Source organism: Mandrillus leucophaeus, unplaced genomic scaffold (assembly GCF_000951045.1).
Source record: "Mandrillus leucophaeus isolate KB7577 unplaced genomic scaffold, Mleu.le_1.0 Scaffold239, whole genome shotgun sequence".
NCBI classification, from domain to species: domain Eukaryota; kingdom Metazoa; phylum Chordata; class Mammalia; order Primates; family Cercopithecidae; genus Mandrillus; species Mandrillus leucophaeus.
This window is the reverse complement of record NW_012102465.1, coordinates 4227964-4250960: the sequence shown is the minus strand read 5'-3', so window position 1 is coordinate 4250960 and position 22997 is coordinate 4227964. Positions and strand designations below refer to the sequence as shown.

General features: G+C 31.5%; 1 protein-coding gene across 3 annotated transcripts in view; it reads right to left on the bottom strand.

Annotated features, from left to right (window-relative positions):
• The window catches only part of CSMD3 (CUB and Sushi multiple domains 3), a 1277440-nt gene that overhangs the window by 48692 nt on the left and 1205751 nt on the right, over window positions 1-22997 (bottom strand). For all 3 annotated transcript variants that reach the window (XM_011982326.1, XM_011982327.1, XM_011982328.1), the window contains 6 exons: window positions 18582-18755; window positions 15279-15452; window positions 14287-14472; window positions 12153-12326; window positions 9821-10003; window positions 3556-3732 (listed from right to left, as the gene is read on the bottom strand). In XM_011982326.1, the coding sequence (XP_011837716.1) occupies window positions 3556-3732; window positions 9821-10003; window positions 12153-12326; window positions 14287-14472; window positions 15279-15452; window positions 18582-18755 (1068 nt within the window). The remainder of the gene's footprint in view (window positions 1-3555; window positions 3733-9820; window positions 10004-12152; window positions 12327-14286; window positions 14473-15278; window positions 15453-18581; window positions 18756-22997) is intronic.

The window sequence follows — 22997 nt, the reverse complement described above, 5'->3', positions numbered from 1 at the left end:
TAGAAGCAACAAGTAGCCCTCACCAGACACAGGATCTGCTGGCACCTTGATCTTGGACTTCTCAGCCTCCAGAATTTTAAGAAATAAATGTTTGTTCTTTAATATTTAACCCCTCTCAGGAATTTTATTATAGCAGCACAAATAGACTAAGACATTCAGGTTTTCTAAAAATTGCTATTAAGATGTTGGTTTGAAAAGTTCAGCTACTTTAAAGTTTTTGCATACCTCATTAATTTAATTCAAATTCATATAGTAACTGGGATACCTCATATAATTTATTTCAAATTCATATAGTAACTGGCATATAGTAACCATAAAATTTATAAAGTCCTGGCATATAGCAACCATAAAAATTGTGTCTACAAAGGCAATTATAACAAATCAAAATTTATTAAAAACATATTTATACTTGAAATTAGCCTTCTAGTGGGTATAGAGAATAATTAACATGAATGGAAAATTTCATCTATATATGTGAAATATGGATGAAATTATTGTTTAGTGTTGAGCTCTGCCAGTAGTTAGGAAATGCTTTAAATGCTTTAATGCCTGAGTTTCTTGATCTAGGCAATGTGAGTCTAGGACAATCCCCAAAATAATATGATTCTACCAATCATCTATTTAAATTTACTTTCATTGCAAATTAATGAGAAGGAATCTGAGGCACTGGTCCTAATTTAATTTGATCACCACATATAAACACTATCAGTATGCTAGATTCTTTAATTATAGAAGTTTAGGCTGTTTTAATTTCTACTGAAACCTCTCTCTTTGCTTCACATCTAAAGACAGATGGCTCAGTAGGAACCTTGTAATACCTTTGTTGTTGTTGCTACTGTCTATGTGTCTGTCATCAAAAAGATTCTGGTTCTCAGAGTTATAGATGAAGAACACCCATGTCATCCCATAGCACAGCTGTGGGCTTAATTCAAACCTGACTTAAGCCTGGAGTCCCTATACCCAATAAAGTAACAACTGCCCTGTGGGAGACCCCCAACATTTAAAATAGTGATTTGGAACTCTCTGGAGGAAGATACTTGTAAATATGGACAGAGTAGAGAAGATGGTCCTTCTTCCTGAAGTGTATCTTATAACTCCACCCCCCCAACAACAACAACAACAATAAACACGAGGAGACAGGGAGAAGAAACAAAAATTGACATAAAGATCCACAACTGGACTCATTGAAAATACAAAATTTTCTAAAATAGTTATTCAACAGAAAGATAAAAGAACATGAATTGGATTTCACATCTCTACAATACGGGTTTTAAATTAACATATTCTGTCTGATATGTAGTACTTAAAAAATCTTTGTGGCCTTAATAGATACCAGGCCTCAAATTACAGCTATATAAGGAGAAAACACTGAATGTACAACGTGTCTTCTGTACTTTAGAGGAGTTACCAAACATAAAACAGAAGGCAAACATGTACGTCTCACCTTAAACATTGAAACTATTGCTTTGCCTAAATTCCTCATGGTCAGAGTGCCCATTGGCCTAAAGCATCTGATATGGACATTTTGAACCAATTAGTAATAAATTAATATTAATTATCTGGCATTTACAATTAGCTTGGCAAAATGGAGCCGCTTACACCTGTCCTTCTGATTATAATAGTTAATACAGCCCAACTTAAATTAAAACAAGGTCTACAGTAATTAAGAACCATCAAATAACACCTACTGAAGGAAACAACTATTGTTCCTACTGCCATCACTTTAAATAGTCCAATTTGTTCACTGTTTAAATCTGATAAAAATAAATGGCATGGGAAAGTGGATTACCACAGCCTAAATACCCTGATGCCCCTGATTAAGACTTGCATATCAGTATTACTGAAGTTGCTGGTTCCTATCAATAACTGGAAAATATTTTGCTATTATAGGTTTAGTGAATACGTTCTATTCAGTGCTTATTTCAACAGCTTCCCAAGCATAGTTTGTTTTCACTTTTGAAGAGATACAATATACATGGGTATCTCAACAGCCCTTGTGTGACACTGCACACAAACTTTGCATGCAAGATATTAACTACACCTGATTTTCTCCAGGAATGCATATATGCCATTACTTTGAGGGCAACAGATTCATTTGACCCCTTCATCCATAAAATGCAAACCAAAAGGAGCCCAGAAAAAAAGGAAGATCATCTCACCACACACCATACAAGGCCCTGCCTTCTCAGTTAATTTTCTGGTAATTATTTGGTCAGCAAAAGCATATATACTCTGTCCAAATTGCAATACAAAAGGCCCTCCCACTAGTATCCCCAAGTTTCCTTTGCTGCAGAGGCTTCAGTAACCTCCTCTCATGATACTTAGAATCTGTGAACACACAGTCTAAACAATTTTTCTTTTGAGACAGGATCTCACTCTGTCACCCAGGCTGGAGTGCAGTGGCACTTTCAGAGTTCACTGCATCCTTGACTTTCTGGGCTCAGGTGATCCTCTCTTCTCAGCCTCCTGAGTATCAGGGACTCCAGGCATGCACCACCACACCTGACTAATTTTTGTATTTTCTTGTAGAGACAGGGTTTTTGCCATGTTTCCCAGGCTGATCTCAAACTCCTGGGCTCAAGCGATCCACTCGTCTCAGCCTCCAAAAGTGCTAGTTCTTCTTAATAAAAATAAACAACCATAATTTCCAATGGTTGTGTATTATTGTTGGTTAAATACTACTTATTCTACAAATAAGCATTAATGTGTATAATTTTAAGACTTTTAAACACATTTTTCAAAAATTTCTTCAAGTGAATAATTTTATTATAATGGATAATCTCCAAAGTGCCATCTATTTTTTTTTTTTTTTTTTTTTGAGACGGAGTCTCGCTCTGTCGCCCAGGCTGGAGTGCAGTGGCGCGATCTCGGTTCACTGCAAGCTCCGCCTCCCGGGTTCATGCCATTCTCCTGCCTCAGCCTCCTGAGTAGCTGGGACTACAGGCGCCCGCCACCGCGCCCGGCTAATTTTTTGTATTTTTAGTAGAGACGGGGTTTCACCGTGGTCTCGATCTCCTGACCTTGTGATCCGCCCACCTCGGCCTCCCAAAGTGCTGGGATTACAGGCGTGAGCCACCGCGCCCGGCCAAAGTGCCATCTATTTTTAACATATCAAGAGAACAAATCAGCTATTGAGACTCCCTGTAACAGTGCAAGAACCCATAAAGAATCAGTATGCCTTTTGAAAACCAATTTTGCTATTAATATGTGTTATATCGACAAAATAAAATTGCATCCATTCTATTTTTAATTTTAATTACAGCTATAAATCATCATTGTTCTCAAAATTCTGTTAAATTACATTTATTAGTGCTGACTTCCTCTGATCTCTCTTTCCACTGCCAGTTAATGTAGTACCTTGATAAGCCAACTTATCCTAAAGTCATTAGTGTACACTCTAGCCACAATAACTACTATAATCCTTTAATCTGAAAGGCAGTCCAAATGTTTAAAACCTTACATGGTTTTATTAATTACAAAACATACAAAAATACTTATATACTCATAAATACTTTCAGATAACTAATGATTTTTAAATATTGAGAATATACTTACTTGTACAGTTAGGCAAAGTTCCAGACCATGTTCCATTGGCTGTGCACTGTCTAACTGAAGGTCCAGAAAGGATGTATCCCTCCATGCAGGAATAAATGACTGAACTGGGAAATGCTGTGCCATCAATTCGGAAGACTTTCCCATTGGCTGTGGTTCCTGGGTTACCACACTGCACAGCTATAAAACAAAGTGTTTAAGAGTATATATAAAAATAATGCAATTAGAAATTCTTCCCAAAAAAGTTAATGACTAAACTATTATCTCAAATTATTCAAATAAACAATAAAAACCTCTAAAATAAGCAGTAAAGTATCTAGGTAGTTGAAATTCAAGATGAATGTGTGTTAATTTTATTAGCTTAATTACTGGGATGCAAATTATAACATTTTCTTAAGATTTTTTTAGCAGCTTCAGTAAAAACTCTACGGAGTAAAATAATTATTCAAGGAGTACTGTATTGACTTCAGGTATCACAAAATCTTTTAGAGAAGGATTATAAGAATCTCTGCCTAAGGAGCAACTCATGTAAAACTGGAAGACATGTAACAATGAGTGATGAGATGCAACAGAGATTTATTACATTGATATTTCAGAAAAGACAGATACACAATTTTAATATTATAAGCATCCATGTATATTTTTGTTTATATAAGTACATAACTGTTTTGAATTAAAACGTATACATTTTATTTCTAGACCAGAGTACCAAAACCAAACTGAGTAAAAACAAAGTAATGAAATTTTAGTAATCGTTTTCATTGTTTCAATATATTATAAATAAAAGGTACAAACACAAATGTCTTTTTATGATTAACTTTTTATATATATGTTTACCTATTTGTCAACAATGATATGTTAATTTTAAACTATCTATCTTAAAAGCAACAATATATAAATGTAATGCTTAATTTTATTGTAATATCAGAAGGCATTTTAGTACCTTACAGAAGTGAAGGCTTTTATGAATATGAAATACGATTATAATTTCACAAAATGCTATCTACATTCCTTGCTGCATCTTAAATATTTGTATTTGCCTATCATTTGTATAACTGCTGTGTGTGTGTGCGCACGCGTGTGTGTGTGTATGCATGTGTAGGCAAGAACCTTACTCATTTTACATAAAAATCAAACTCTAGATAATATTTTAAGCAGAACCTATGATAATAGCAGACATTTTTACTTCGTTGTTAAGCATAATTACTTTCTTCTAAATGCATTAGTGCCTGCCTAAAATAAAATTTTGGTCATATTTACTTGTTATATATCATGATCCATATGCAGCTTGACACAATACAAGAAGGATTTGAGATAATATCATCTTTGTTTTAAAATGTCATGTAATTTTTATTTTGAAATAGAGACCTTGGCAGGGTCAAATTTCCACACAATAAAAATCAAGAATTTCTTTAATCAGGGTGGTTTCAAGATATGGCCAAATCATACTGTTGTTTCTGTTCTCTTGACTTTAATTCCTCCACACCTAATACATAAATTTCATCTATCCAGATCTGTTTTTTTTTTTTTTTTTGAGACAGAGTCTCGCTCTGTCACCCAGGCTGGAGTGCAGTGGTGCGATCTTGGCTCACTGCAACCTCCGCCTCCCGGGTTCACGCCATTCTCCTGCCTCAGCCTCCGAGTAGCTGGGACTACAGGCGCCCGCCACCTCGCCCGACTGATTTTTTGTATTTTTAGTAGAGACGGGTTTTCACCGTGTTAGCCAGGATCTCGATCTCCTGACCTCGTGATCCGCCCAACTCAGCCTCCCAAAGTGCTGGGATTACAAGCGTGAGCCACCGCCCCAGGCCCGACATTTTATTTGAACTAAGCACAAGTAAAATTAACTTAAAATGAAACAAGGTAAGCGTGTCATCTATGATGAGTGAATGCTTAAAGCCCAGTGGATACAATGAAAAGAAACAGCAACTACCTTGCCTCTGCAATATTGACATTTAGGAGAAAAAGGATTTATTGTTGCCTGTGAATAAACCTGCATTTACATTTAGTACTAGTCAACCAAACCATCTCTTCTCACAAGAGTCATTTTTCAGCAGTCAACAGACATAAACTAATACAAAAGAGAGTTACCATTTTTTTTTTAGATTCATTAAGCACTTAATATGTCACAGCCACAACTTTTCCAAAATTATGTACTTGTCACAAAAATGCTCTGAGTTAGTGTTAACATCACCACCATTTCTTAATAGTAAACTGAGGCACAGAAAGATTAAGTAACTTGCCCAATCTCACAAAGTTAGTTAATAGCAGATTGTTCATCTAGTACAAGTTCCTAGGAATTATGCTGATAGCATATAATAAAAGCATTGAATCATATTCAGGCTAGGAAATAAGCTGAAACATAACACATGTTTGTTAATTGAATATTTTTTGTGATGCATCTTTATAGGAAGTATATATGTTTGTTTTTCTTTTGTTGCTAGAGAGAACTCTTATTTTAAAAATCATGTTACCATTTGTTTTCTTGTATCAAAGTAATAAGTAGTCATTTCTAAAATGAAAAAACAAAAAGTATAAGGAAGAAAGTAAAGATTGCTTAAAAGTCCACCACCAAAAAATAGAATCTGATATCTATATATGCATATATGTATATATGATTATGTTTTAATATGAATATAATTATTTCAATATTCTAGGCTTTGTGTTAGGTATAGAATATACAACAGTGAAATATTAATTTCACTACCCTTTTTAAATTCTATTTTTCTTACTTAAAATTACAATCAAGGTATCTTTCTATCATAAAGTTTAGTAACTGTATGGTTTTCCATACAGTTCATAATTTATCTAACCAATTCCCTGTTGAAAAACATTTAGTTTGGCTTGGTTTTATTTTTCTATAATTTTTGGATATAATATACTTGAACTTATATATATCTCTGTATATTAGTTCTATTTTTAAGATAAATATCTACAATAATTTCTGGATCATTTTTGAGTAGCGTAACTGTCATTAACAACAGTGTATTGTACATTTCAAAATAGCTAGAAGTGAGGACCTGAAATATTATCAACACAGAAATAATAAATGCTTGTGGTGATGGATATCATAAATATTCTGATTTGATCATTACACATTTATGCATGTAACAAAATATCACACATGCCCCATTAATATGTAAAAATATGTATCAATAAAAAACCCTAAAACATTAAAAATTTAAATTGTTTGAAATATATTGCCATAGAATCACTCAAGATATTATCACAATACACACTTGCATTGATAGCATAAGACTTTGCTTGTGTTCACACCTTCTCTGTAACATCATTTGCCATCATTTAAAAGAATCTGTCAAAAATGTTACTTTCTTCAAATTTGCATTTCTCTATTAATTAAATTAAGTCACTTAAACACATCATTTAATATTTTTATTTTTACATGTGGTTTATCCTTCACATTCTGAAAAACTTTCAAGTTTTATTATAAAGTATTAAAGTAATATAACAACAGTAGAAAACATTTGGAATAAAAAGTAAAAATACCAATAATTTCACAAATGTGTCCTAGTATTATTTTTGTGTATTTCCTTTCATACTTTCTCCTCATCATCATTTCTCATGGTTCTAATAGAGTACATAATTTTAAATCTTATTTCTAAGTTTTATATAATGTACATTTTCTCATATTGCTTCATGGCCTATATTGTAATATATTATTGACTATGCACTATTAGATTATGTAAACATAAAATTGCTTAAGCAATACTTTTCCTAGTGTAAGATTGTTCCAAATTATTGCTACTCATAAATAGAAATAAAAATTACATTTTCATAATTTTGTGTTTTGTTCCAAATTATTGCTATTCATAAATAGAAATAAAAAATACATTTTCATAATTTTGTGTTCTCTTTAATATTTCTATTTTTGTTAGAAAACATTCCACAAAAGTCAAGTAATAAACTGAAGCTACAGATACATCCCATGAATATTTATCATTCTATTCATTATCATTTTGAGAGCAATTTTTGTCAAATTGCTCTCCAAATACAACAATATAAATCATTTTGAGATTTTTTAAAGTTCTAGTTTTGCTGGTCCTATACCTGCACACAAGAACTTTATATTAGCATATTTAAAATAGGTAAAAAATGATACTTTAATATTTAATCATATTTTTTATTAGTAGTTCTGTTGAATTTTTTCTGTAGGTTACAGTTTTTTTTGATTTCTGCTTTCTGTTCATATTCTTTGTCCATTTGTCTACTAAAGTCTGTTTTTGTAAGTGATTTGTATGAGCTTCATTTGTGAGAAAAATATTAATTCTATCATACTTGCTACAACTCATAGTTCTCCTTTTATCCATAATATGCATGCTAACAAAGCAGTATCAGCACCAGTCTGCATTTCGTCTATAAAATATTTTGTAGGTCAGCTGAACAAAGGACTGACTTAGATGTCACCCACACAATGTTGCATGTATAATGATGCCCACAGCATCATTAAAAAGACTTTGACTTTGGAAAATAAGTTTGAGAAATAAACAGTTTAATCTGCCTTACTGTATTTTACTCAGCACTGTTTTCCAGCTCGTTTCCCTATATCAACTAAGTTGCAACTCTTTCTTAAGATTATTAAAACTGACCCAGTTAAAAAAAAATAACTGTATTTTCTAGAATATAAATACTAAACATAATTAAAAATATTACTATTGCATAGTCAATCAAAAAACCCTCAGGAAAGTTTGATTGAGAATTGTCTTCTGTTTGCAAAACCAATATGTTTGGTACAACATAAAGTAAGTTTAAAAATATTTTGCATGTTTAGTTTTTCCAATAAAATAATCACAAAAAGAACAGTTAAGTCAATAAGATAATTTTCCACCAACATTTTATTTACTAGTCAATTTTGTAAAATATTTTTCTTTTTCCATTTTATCTTTGTTTCTTTTTTCTTTTTTTTTTTCTTTTCTTTTTTCTTTTTTTTTTTTTGAAACACAGTCTCGTTCTGTCACCTAGGCTAGAGTGCAGTGGCATAATCATTGTTCACTGCGGCCTCTGACTCCTGGACTCAGTGATCCTCCTGCCTTAGCATCTGGAGTAGCTAGGACTACAGGCATATGCCACCACACCGGGTTAATTTTTAAAATTTTTGTAGAGATGTGGTCTCAGTCTGGGTCCCACCCAGGCTGGTTCAAACTCTTGGCCTTAAGTGATCCCCCTGCTCCAGTGTCCCAAACTGTTGGGATTACAGGCTTGAGCCACAACTGGCTCTCTTATAAAGATTTAATTATGTTAACTCTGAGTCAGAACAATTAAACCGTTACTCAAACACCCTAGATGTTGTGAATTCTAGTAACTAACAATTGTACTCTACAATTAAAAATCTTAATCATATTTCTGTATGTTTCTATAGTTTTCCATTTCTACATACTGGAAGCTAAGACAGACATTGAGATTATATTAGGGTAAGAACAACTTATTATTTTCTCTTGTCTCTACAACATAGGTACACTAGTCTCCCCTTATCCACTATTCTTTCCAAAGTTTCACTTAGCCATGGTCAATCATGGTTTAAAAATATATGGAAAATTCCAGAAATAATCAATCTATATATTTTAAGTTCTAAGTAGCATGATGAAATCATATCTTCCCACATAGAAAGTGAATCATTCCTTGTCCAAGGTACCCACACTGTATATGATATCCACTTGTCAGTCACCTAATATCTGCCTTAGTTATCAGATCAAAAGATCACAAGAAGGGTGAGCACAGTCCAACAAGATATTTTGAGTGAGAGACCATATTCACGTAACTCTTATTTAGTATATTGCTATAATTGTTTTATTTTAGTATTATAGTTGTTAATCTCCCACTGTGCCTAATTTATAAATAAAACTTTATTACAGGTATGTGTGAAAAATCATAGAAATACAGGATTCGGTAGTATCTGTGGTTTCAGGCACCCACTAAAACTCTTGGAACATATTCTCCACGGATGAGGGACTACTGTAAAAAGGAAAGAATAAATCTTTTTAACAAATACATATATTGTTTTTTAAATCTACACATTTGCTATGTTTTGAAAAATGTTTGCATATATATGACCAATGAGGGTTTTCTTTTTAATTATCAGTCATAATTATCTTACGAGATGGTGTCAGTATAACGGGAATACAACAGTTTTATTTCATAGTTGCAGGCAGAAAAAACTAGTAAGAGTAATTTTCCTAGTTGTACTCATTTGGATTTAGATACACACTAAAATCCAGTAGTTCCAAGATATTTAATTTCTGCTTGAGATTACCTTTGCACTCTGGCTGCCTTCCGGTCCAACTGCCATTAGCTAAACATTTTCTTTCTTCTGAGCCATGAAGGATATAACCAGTATCACAAGCGAAACGTACAGTACTTTTAGTTCTGAAATCACTTTCCTGTCTAGAGCCATGGCCGGGAGTGCCTGGATCGCCACATGTCCCAGTAGCATCACCTGCAATGCAGTACGGTTCAAGATAACCAATTTCCATAAACATTTATTAAGTTTATCAGTTAGGCCAAGGGCCTGGGAGGCACTTGTTTTTGTGCATGCTGGGTTTCAGCATACATGGAGTAAAATTATAATTCATATTTCTTATCTGACTCCAGTTATTAAAAAAAGTGTAAGTGAAAAAGAAAATAGTTGCAGAGCATAGTGCTTTTTTTTTTTTTAACAGTGAATTTGGAGACGTTAAATAGGTTAAGGATATTTCATAAGTTTTTCCAAAACCCAGTTAATGACCAAGCTAATGGAAAATGTATAACTGACAGTATGATGAACTAAAATGACAACAGATTTATAAAAGTAAAATCTAAAAAACAAAAATAAAAACTAAAAATTCAGCAATTTGCATGTTTCCTTTTGTGAATTTCTTGATTACTGATCATCTTTTGTTGTTTTTGTTAAAGTAGAACTGTGGTGTGCTAGGACATGTAAATATTACAATACAGTTCTGATAGTCTAGGATTTCTCTCTTATTTTCTCTACCAATGACCAATGATCAAAGATGAATGAATGCATATTCCTCGTATATGAAAACATGTAAATAAAATATAAATGACCAAAATTTAGAAACTCTGACTTCAGTTTCTGACAAGAATTTTGCTCATGACTAGGCATTCATCTTTTGATTTTAGTGTTAAAGATTTACTCAGTCTTTACCTAGTCGTTTTATCATTTCTTAAATAATCCTAATCAAAATTGCCATAGTGTCAATATACACTGAGAGAGAGAGAGTGAGAGAGGAAAAGAGTGAGAGAGAGAGGAAAAAAAAAAAGATAGAGAGAGAAGGGTTGAAATGTAAGCATTGAAATTGTTCTTTCCCTTTTTCTTTTTTATTTGCCTTGTGTGTTTGGAATCCTTCATTATATGTTCTTATTTTCATGTGATGTAAAATTAGTAACTACACAAAATTTTAAAATTAGTATTTCACTTTCAAATATCTGTGTACAATTTTATTTCTCAATTTAGTAGCAGTTTCCTAATACATGGCGGGGTGGGGACGGGGGATAAGTCTGTGTGTTCACATGTATAAGCAGTTATCTGAGAGTTAATTTTCTATGAGTCACTCCAAGATAAGACGTTAATTCTCATAAAATCATTTTTATAGTTACATTAAAAATGATAGTTTTTCTAAATCTGTAGATTACATTTAAAGTCCCAGGCAGTCACTTCATAGGGATTAATCACTAGTTAAAAGATTTGGGGTTAATTTACCATTTCACTGCTCTTTTAACTCTAAAGTGAAAATAATGTAAAACAACTCCTAATAAGTCACCGGAATGATATCTACAGAGATAAAATAGAGTAAAGACAATAGACAATATGTAAATATAAAGAAGAGGCAGAAAAATAAGCACAACATCTGGTTGATGGGTAAAAATAAGTAGTATCAACTAGGGAGCCATCATAGATCCAAAATGTAAATGATATTTTTGAAAAAAAGTGGTAACTTAAATGTTTATCTCAGAAAAGATTTGTCAAATACTCTGTGAACAAATTATTAATTAAAATATCTTTAATATTTATGCAAAGATAACTATTGAGGTTATAAGGATTCAAAAGATATATGTCACTTATTAATACTAGGATAGATAAATATCTTTAATAAAATGAATTAGATTAATTCAATTTAAAACATTTTGAACTTTATTTTAAAATCATACCATTAAAGTAATCAATTGCTTAGAAAGTTAAACAGAACTGAACTCTGACAGAAAATCACTGATACAATATTGCCTTCTGGGGAAAATTACATGTGGTATCTGCTAAAATGGGATAGATACTTTAGCTTGAATAGTTTCACCATTTTAACAAACGAAAACGCTTCATACAGTGTAGCATCCTAAAACCATAAATCCTTGAAATTAGCAACACAGTTCAAAACACATACTTGTAATTTATCATCTACAACATCAGTACCCCGCATTTATATAGCCTTACACATATTCCAGTAATGTATAAGCAGTGTTTCAGCTTTTTTTATGAGATTTTTCAGAGAGAAATATATTTTAAGTCTTTAGATTGTTTTGCGTATATGTTACTACTACTACTAACAATAATGTAATTTCCAACACACATTGTTCAATTTTCCAAGTGGTACCTGAACAATGAGGTTGTGATCCACTCCAATGGCCATTCAATTGGCAGGTTCTTGATGACTGGCCTAGAAGGGAACGCTTTCCTGTGCAGGAATAGTGAACAGTAGACCCAAAAGTATACTTCTCGCCAGACAGGACTGCATTAGGAGGAACTCCAGGGTGTCCACAGTCAATCACTACAATACATAATTATTGAATATAAAATTTTTTTATATCTCCTATCGAACAACCTACACCAGCATGTTTATACAATAAATCAGAAGTAAATGTTCTGCTCAAACATCTAAAGGCTCCAGAAATCAAACATCTATGTTGAAGGCGGCTTTTAAAAAATAAAGTGAGGTTTGCAGCTATAGGAACCGTTCTGTTAACTTACTCTTTTGCGGATGAGTTTAACAGCAACTTTATAAGCTAAGTAATGATTGAGTGATTATGATAAATCTGTACATGTAAGAGTGATGAGTATGTGTTCACATATATATGTGTATGAATTCTAACTGTATCTGTGCCTGATAAAATATGTACAAGTCAAGGAGAAGATTAATATGAATTCGCTAAGTAAGGACATAGGACACCATGTGGATTCAAAGTGAAGCCATACAGAAATTACATGAAAAAAACTTTGAGGGTTAAAGAGATTCAGTGAAGATTGATCTGTGATTCACTATTTAATATATAGTCTAGAATCATTACAAGTCAGTAATGAATAAATTATGCTGTATAAAGACAATACTCAGTGGCTTATAAACTAAAACACTGCTAGGCATAGCAGAATTAAAAGTCAATACATGAAAGAGTATTATTTATGAGTGATAGGTAGTTTCAGAATTTAATGTATGTCCCCTGTTAGTTGTACTCAGAAAAATACTGAGTGTCACATATCTCTAGAGTATCAAACAGCACGTGAGGACATAAAAACTTAATAAAACCTTTCAGTATATAATACTGTACCACTGAGAGCTACAGGAAATGATAAAGCAAAAAGCATATGAGAGCTCAGAACACTTGAAGAACTTCAGGTTTACATGTCCTATGAAAATATTTTTAACTTTAATATGGTAGCTACATAAGAATAAGTAAGCAAATTATTCAAATAATTAGACCAGTCAACACAAATAAGTCAAATGAATTTTAACCAGCAGGCCAAATTACTGAACTATATGCATAAAATCTGAAACTTTATAGACACAGCAAAAAGTGTTGTTTCTTCTTTAGTACATGAATGCTGTCACAAAATGTTCATAAAAGTCCACCCATGAACATAAAAAATCCTCTAAATGAAACATAATTGTAAAATAATTTTATAATTTAGCAATTTACTAAAACCAAAAATTACTTGCCAAAAATGAATGGTTTCTTCACACGCTATTCATTCAGTCTATGAAATTGTTCTTCTCTTCCCTGTCAAGTCCAAGACTCACCAACCATTTGAGATTTAGTTCAATCTGAGACCTATCAATTGACTGAATTGCTAGAATTTATGTTCACTCCTCTATGCCTTCACAGAAGTTTATTTATATCTGCTAAATTATTTTTCTCACTACGTGTGTTACTTGTAAGCATTTTGGCTGTAATTAATTTTATATACATTCTACAACTCCTATTATAACATACAACAAAATGCACTTATTAGATATTCACTGACTAGAAAGATGTTGCCTATGAACAATTATTGCATTAACAAGTATATATGTCTCTATATGACAAACATTTAAGATCAATAAGTTTTAAGTAACACCTTTGTGTAAATCTTCATGTATTCTGAATCCATGATGGATGTTTAAGACTAATTTTGCCTTAAATGAAATATTAAATATTAGTACAGAATAAAAGTATAGTTGCTTCTTACAGATGATAATATTGTAAAGTAGTAAATATGACTACTTTTCATATTTTATCTGCTCCAAAGTGAAAAATCAAAGAATGATAGATAAATATTTATCACATTAATTTTAAGAAAATTATGCTTGCACACTGAATTTGCAAAATATAGAAAGTATAATTTCGAAACAGCCAAACAATAAAATCAATATGCTTCTCTATGACATATATCTTTAGGTAGTTTTATAAAAACAATAAACATCCGTATGGTTTCCATGACATGTTCTCAAGAAACAATTCACATTATCTACTTACTGATACATTCTGGTAAAGGTTTGTCCCATTGTCCATTTGGTTGACATATCAAAACTGAAGATCCGAATAAAAAATATCCAGGATTGCAGTCATAGAATACCACAGTGCCATAAGTAAAATTTCCATGTTCTATTTTACTTTCTCTCTTAGAATTGGCTGGAATTCCAGGATCAGAACAGTTGACCACTAAACAAATGACAAATTTTGAAACGTACATTTGCAACAATATACATATACCTATATAGATTTATATTAGAAATGTAAATACTTAGTTTCAAAAGTAAATTTATTCAAACAACCAGATTCCAAAAATAAAATTAATCCCATGGATTATCTAGAAAATGGACTGAAATTTATGTAGTAGGAAATACAGAAGAAAGAAAAAAATTTGGCAACAGTTAGGAAAATAGCAACTTTGTAAGTATTGTACTGAGTACGAATTTAAAAAATGATATCTTTTAAGCTATAGTTGAACTGTAAGAAAACAACATGCAGGAAAATGATAATTTGGTTGTATTTTTTCAGAAAATATGAAATACACTTATTTGCAAACTGGAAAAACATCAAAGAGTTCTCCTTAATCTGTTTCTATAGATTAAAAAATGAATAAAGCCTCAATACAGGACCAATGACAATCCAGGCCCATATATAGTTTTCAGAAAAATAAAAAGAAAATAAATGCCAAAGGTAAATTCCACTAATTATGAAGCAAATTGCAAGTAAAAATAATCTCAATTACATTTTATATGCAGTCACAAAATAGATACAAATAAGAAAGTTAGAAATTAACTCTACCACTTTTAACTTTTAAAAATATGTAATAAATTTAGAAAAAGGAAAGCATTGTTAATGAGATGACATCAGTATTAAAGCTTTTTGTTTTATTAGATAAAAACTTTTTGCTATTCTGCTTAAGCTGTTTTAAGTGTATCACTGATGTTTATGTGAACATTATTACCATGTCCCAAATGGGAATATACTTAGACATTTACCTTTGCACACAGGTGGAGGATGGCTCCACTGTCTGTTGGCCTGGCACTGTGCCTTTGTTGGCCCTTGCATAAGATATCCAATATTGCATGAGAATGTTACCACATCATTAAAGTTGAACCCATTTCCACTTGTTCTTCCATAAATTGGACTACCAGGGTGACCACAGCTAACAGCTAATATGATGTGGTGGGAGGACAGGGAAGGAAACACAGGAAAAAAATAGTTATCAGTTATTGCATTATTGATTATACTTAATCCTTTCAAACAAAGTAGAAAGAAGACTACTTTTATCTGGAAATATATGGAAAGTACATTTACTAATGTAAATGAACAAAGTAGAATGTCAAAATAGTCTAACAGCATTATTATATTAGTAAATAGATAATTATTTAAAATTGTGATAATTTTATGCAAGTGATACATAGGTATTTTAAGTTTCATGGTACCTATTTCATCCTTTCTCTCTACATTTTTGGGGAGGCAAACAGCAGAGCATTGAAATGCAAAGAAATCTGGGGAATAATTAAAGTTCATGTCCATAACCAATAGCAGAAAAGAGCAAAACTGGCCAGGTGTGGTGACTCATGCCTATAATCCCAGTGCTTTTGGAGGCTGGGGTGGGAGGATTGCTTGAGGAGAAGAGTTAAGGCTGTAGTGAGCATGATCATAGCTATGTACATATATCATAGTGAGCTATGATCATGCCACTGCACTCCAGATTGGATGACAGAATGAGATCTTGTGCTTAAAAAAACAAAGTTAAAAAATAGAAAAGAACAAAACTGAACCAGTTTTCCTTGTCTAGTTAATAATTGAGGATATTTAAAGGCAGTTTTTTGCATTTAATTTTGAAATAGTTCTTTTAATATTATTTATACAACCAATTTTTATGAATGATATATTGATAAAGCAAATGTGTGCTTGCAAAGTAAATTAATGTGACTACATAATGTAGAAAATAGAAAATGATACACAAAGGCTGCATTAGGATTTTCGTTAATATTTTAAGACATATTCTCAAAATATTCTCTAAAACAATCAATCTTACTGGTTTCTTTCCTTCAACATTGATACTTGATAATATAATTTTTCTTGGAAATAATATTCTTAATTAGATAAATTATTTAGGTTCTTTTAATGCTGTGTCCCACTATAAATTTTACATAGTGCTGGCTTTCCCCGAACACTATTTCCATGAACTGTTTTATTGCATTATCTCACTCTATTAATCAGAGCAAATTCAGTAATAGCGCTTCCTAATTGGGCACAGGAAACGACCACAGTCACTTTTAGTACTTAGGAAATGACCCAAGAACGATTATTTTTCCAGCTGTATTGTTAATGTCAACCTACTCATTTGGAAATTTAACTGCATCTTATTCTTGTTTAAAATTATCAATAAAGAAACCAGCTTTACCCTAAGGGCCAATTCTCATTTATAGCCTCAATTATTCAACAAGAAAAACAGTGGTATTAATTGACTATGCTTGAATGTAAATGAAAAAGAACATATCTAGAGTAGACACAAGCAGGATATTGCTGTCTTTAAATCACCAGACAATCAATCTGTGTGTGGGGGTGTATGGGTGTGTCTTAGGAAAGTGACTTTCATTGTTAACTAGATTCTATTATCCTATGATCATAACCATGAAACTATTATCCTATGATCATAACCATGAAACTTGAATTTCTATACATTTCTGTGGATTGGATCAAAACAGTATAATGACTGAATTTATAAGTATAGATGCAGTTGGTCACAGATTAAATGAAATATTTCCTGTGAACGCATACTAAAAGTCCTATGTATTGTTTATCTGACACTTCCAAAATCTTTATCCTATGATCCTGTTATAATTAAAACATATTTACAGTATTTATTTACCGATAATAATTTTAATATAAATGTCAGTATCTGGAGATGGAAATTATCAGGAGAAAAATATAAGAAAAATGTAGTTGACTTTAAGATCCAAAGTAGGATAGATTGTGATCTGAAACACTAAATACTTCTGGGGATTCTGAGATGTACTACAGTTATCATTATTCAGCTCTATTTTTATTTTCATGATATAGTAGTCATAATAAGTGCACAATGGCCAAATTCACAACGTACATATAGGAAGAGATCCATTAAAACCACAAAGCACAGCAGGTATACTTAAGAAATTATAATAAAAAGATATTATTTCAAAATATACTTTATTCTTCATGTGTGAATTCATATCTAATTACCCTAAAAGATCACATGGATATATGTTGAACTGGTGAGATCTTTTTAAAATAATTCTAAAGTTACATATATTCATATGTTTTGTACAAATTTTAAAATACTGTAAACAGTGCTTTAAAATAAATTTTTATTTTTTTTCTTATCTGCTTTTTAAAAAAATTATTTCAATAGTTTTTGAGGAATGGGTGGTGTTTAGTTGCATGGATAAGTTCTTTAGTGGTGACTTCTGAGATTTTGGTGTACCCATCACCTGAGCAGTGTACACTGTACCCAATGTGTAATCTCTTATCCATCACTCCCCTCCCACTTTCTCCCTAGTCCCCAGAGTTCATTATATCATTCACATGCCTTTGCATCCTCATAATTTTTAATTTTTTTCAGACAAAATATAACTATGTTACATATGTGTAATCTTGATATATTTAAAAATGCAATGCATTTTGAGATTAAAAGATGACATAATGATAAACATCTTCAAGCACACACTCTATAAGGGAATTAGGACCCAGAGAGATTAAACATTGCATTAGCACACATAATCATTAGAGGACCTGAAATGAGAGCAAAGGTTCTTCACGTCGTGCCTAATGATAATATTTTTCCCACTGTGCTTCATTAGTTTATAATTTTGATGTCATAGCAAGAGCATCATAATTATTAGATAATATTTATCCAAAATATTTTCCACTATAAAAAGCTCTGTAGTATCACATCGTAGCAAACCTTGATACTGCTACACAGTGATCTCTAGAAATTTAAATCCTTATAATTACAAATGTGTTGAGAATGTATCTTCCATATAAGAATATTAATTTATCAATATCATACATTTATATTAAATATGAGAAGAGCTAAATTTAATTTATCTTCCTGATAAAATATAACTGAAATTCTCTTGAACACTTTCCACTTTAAAGGTTTTTTGCATAGCAGTATCAAATTGGATTGTGGAAATTTACTTTATATTGATATATATAACAACATAATATATATATTCATCTTGCCTAACCAAAACTAGAATTGTTCCAAAGACCAGAGGTTTCTAATTGCTTTTGCCATGCTTACTTACGCACACAGGATGGGAGTTGACCAGACCAATTGTGATCCTGTTGGCATATCCTCACTGAAGAACCAATCAATCGAAAACCAGGATTACATTGATATACAACTGTGTCTCTATATCCATAATTTTCTCCAATGACTTGACCATTCACAATCAGTTCTGGAGTTCCACAATGACCCGCTGAAATGGGTTATGAAGCAATATTTTTAATACTGTGATTTGTTTTATTTGTATATTTATATACATGTGTAACATTAGTAAACTTTTAAAGATGACTTCAAAGCAAGTCACAAATAATTCAATTATAACTCTATGACATAAAGGTAACTATCGAATACTTAGCAAAACAACAAATATATGGAAATTAAAAGAAGACACATGTCTAGTGACACTTGGGTCTTGAAGAAATTATAAAATATCTCAAGGTGTAAAAATGAAAATATAGGCTGGGCGCCATGGTTCACGCCTGTAATCCCAGCACTTTGGGAGGCCCACGCGGGCAGATCACGAGGTCAGGAGATGGAGACCATCCTGGCTAATGTGGTGAAACCTCGTCTCCACTAAAAATGCAAAAAAATCAGCCAGGTGTGGTGGCGGGCGCCTGTAGTCTCAGCTACTCGGGAGGCCGAGTCAGGAGAATGGCGTGAACCCGGGAGGCGGAGCTTGCAGTGAGCCGAGATCGCGCCACTGCACTCCAGCCTGGGCGACTGAGCCTCCATTTCAAAATGAAAATTTTTTTCATTTTCTCATTTTTTTGAAATGAGACTCCATTTCAAAAAATAAAAATAAAAATAAAAATAAAAAATATATATACACATATAAATTTGAAGGTACAGATAAAACATTACTTATTAAAGAAATTTATAAGTTTCAGTGATTTTAGTAGAAGGAATAGAGATATATAAGCAATGACGTAAAACATGTTAAGAAGAAGCAGCAAGGAGCAAAATGACGTAAAAATAAAGCCAAAGTAAGTAGACAGAAGTAAATATTTAAGATAATTACAAACAACAGAGAACATTAACTAAGGTAAAATTTCTTTCTCTAAAAATAAGCAACAAAATTATTAAACTCTTAGCTAACCCTATTAACACCAAAATGGAGAGAATAAAATTGTCAGTAACAGGAATGAATGAAGTGATATCACTATAAACCCTCAAGAAATTGAAAGAATAAGGGAATGCTAAAAACAGCTTTATGCCAATACATTTTAACACTTCAGAAAAAATGAAAACGTTCTGTGAAAATTATAACTTGCCCCAAAACTAACACAAGATAAAAATAGAAAACTATTAATAGCTTTTATCTATTAAAATACTTGAACAAAACTCTTCCCACAGATTTTTTTTTTTTCTGGGAAATTCAAGCTTTTAAGGGGGAAAATAAGTGTTATGTAAACTTTTTTAGAAAACAGAAAAGAAAAAAATCACCTTTTAACTTATTTTATGAAGTAACCATTAACCCCATCAGTAAAGCCTGAAAAAAGAAAATTTAAAAGGACCAAAGTCCTGAAATAATTATAAAGGACCAAAGTACTTCATAAACAGAGATACAAATCTCCTTAACAAAATTTTATAAAATCAGTCTAGTGACATATAAATGATAATACATAATGACTATCTGGGATTTACCCAGAAATGAAATTTGGCTAAATATGAAAAAGTAACCACTGTAATTTTGACATAATAAAAGAGAAAAAATTCTATGTAATTATTTCAATCGACGTAGAAAAAGCATATAGGAAAATGCAGTGCCCATTCATGATTAAAAAAAAAAAAATGGCAACAAATTAGGAATATAGGGAACATTGTTAACCCAATAAAGACATTGTTTAAAAAAAAAAAAAAAACCCTCCAGTGCAATACTTTAATAAAAAAAAGAAAAACAGCATAATGTTGGGAAACAAAATAGTGAAACTATTCTATACTCAGGTAATATTTAGAAAATTGTATTTTTAAAATAAACTAGTAAGTGAATTTAGAAAGGTTGTAGAATATTAGATAAATATTTTGAATAATTGTATTTTATATGCTAACAGCAAACAATTGGAGAATGTAATTTAGATAAACAACTTTAGTTGGGCACAGTGGCTTATGACTATAATTCCAGCACTTTGCAAGTCTGAAGCAGGAGGATCATTTGAGGTCACAATTTCAAGACCAGCCTGGGCAACATAGCAAGACCCTATCTAAAAAAATAAAAAAAAGAAAAATTTTACTTTTTACTTATAATAGTAAAACATTCTGGGGAATAAATTTAGCAATAGCACATTCTATGCTAAAAATACAAAATGCTGCTATTTAAAAAAAAAAAAAAAAAGTAAAGACCCAAACAAATGTACTATGTTCATGGATCAGAAGACTCAATGTTTTTAGACGCCAATTTTCCCACAACTGATGTATGGATTCAATCCCGCCAGAATTTCTTTGTAGAGTTTGATAAACTAATTCTAAGATTTATATTGAAACTGAAAAGTGTTATGGTATCCAAAGTGATTTTGAAAATTATGAACAAATTTAGAGGATTTACATACATCATTTCAATAATTATTATCAAGTTTTTTCAACAAATAGTGCAAGATACAAGGAGCAAGTAAAAAAGACCCTCAATGTTACTACGTAACACATGCAAATTAAAAATAATATTGGCGATACAAAAGTTAAAGCTAAAACTATAAAGCTTCTAGTATAAAGAGAAAGTAAAACAAACAGACTTTACCAAACTTGAAAATGTGTGTTGTCAAAAGATGCTATTAAAAAATGAATAGGCAAGTCACAGAATAAGATAAATTACTTATAAAACACATAATGATGAAGGGCTTGTAACAAGAATATGTACAGAACTCCTACAATTCATAGTAAAAAGGCAAGTTAATATAAGATACTTTACCACTTCACAAAGGAAAATTTACAAATAGCCAATAAGCCTATGAAAAGCTGTGCTTAACATTAGTATTCACTAAGACAAAAAAATACTAAAATACCATAGGATACCTTTATGCATCCCACAGAATGGATAGAATGAAAAAGTTGGCTACATCACATGCTGGAGAGAATGGGAGACAACTAGAACTTTCCCACATGTATTCTATTCCTGAGTATTCAAGAGAAATGAATGCATATGTCCAGAAAAAGACTTTTACATGAGCATTCATAGCAGCTTTATTCATAATAGAAAAAAACTGGACATAGCTCATACATCCATCAAAAACAAAATGGCTGAAGTGTGGCGTATTTGTACAATGGAATCCTATTGAGCAACAAAAGGAACAAATTACAGATATGCACAACAGCATAGAGGAAAGAGAATAAAAGAAGCCTTATACAAAACAGGGCACAATTTGCAATTCAATTTAATTAATGGCTAGAACAGGGAAAACTAATATATGGTGAAAATATCAAAATAGTTACTGCCTCAGGTTAAGGAGGAGGAGAGTTGCACAGTGACCATGAAGGGGCATAAGAAAACTTTCTGAGGTAATGGCAATATTATATGTCTTTACAGTGGTTTAGTTACATGCATGTATACATTTATCAAAACTAATCTAACTGAATTTAAGGTCTATGTACTTTACTATATATAAATTTTGCCAGAGTTAAAAAAAAAAAAAAAAAAAAACTTTGAACAAATATTGAACTCTAGCTAATGGCATACATGCTTAAATACCTGGCAACAAAGTATACTGATGTTTACAAGTTATTTCAAAATTCATCAAAAAATAAATTAATGGATTGATGGAGGCCTAGAAATATGGATAGATATATGATAAGCAAATAAGAAAAAATATTCATTGTAGAATTAGGTGGTAGGCATATGAGTGTTCACTATCAATTCCTTTAATTGAAAACTTCATAATAAAATATTAGGGAGGCAGGAATAAATGCACTGTACTTAGAGAAACAATAAGCACATTCTCATGGCCATTCTAAGCTAAAAGTGTCTGGGGTTACACAAACTAGTTGAGAAGAATGGATTCCTACGCTCAATTTACAGTGTACTATTCTAGGATTTACTTGTCTGGTAACTATAGTTTCCTCTTACCAACATCCTTTTGCATTTCATTGTATATCAACACTATATTCTCTACAATGGATGATCTTGTCTTCTTAGACTAAGAGGCAATATTTTCTTATAAATATTCTTGTTATGCCCTGTCTTTCCAGAGAACAGAATCAAGATTCTAAGTAGGAGAATAAAACCACATAGTATATACAATATTAAATAATATATAATACATAGTAACAATTCATGAGAGCATATAGCCATAAAATATAGTGTTTTCAAATTTATATGTATATTTTAAATACTTTTAAAATTTAGTTTTATTTTAACTATATTTTAAATATAGTTCATTTTAAATATTTTAATATATCTTTAAATATTTTAAACATAGTATTTAAATTATATATCATTTAAATATAG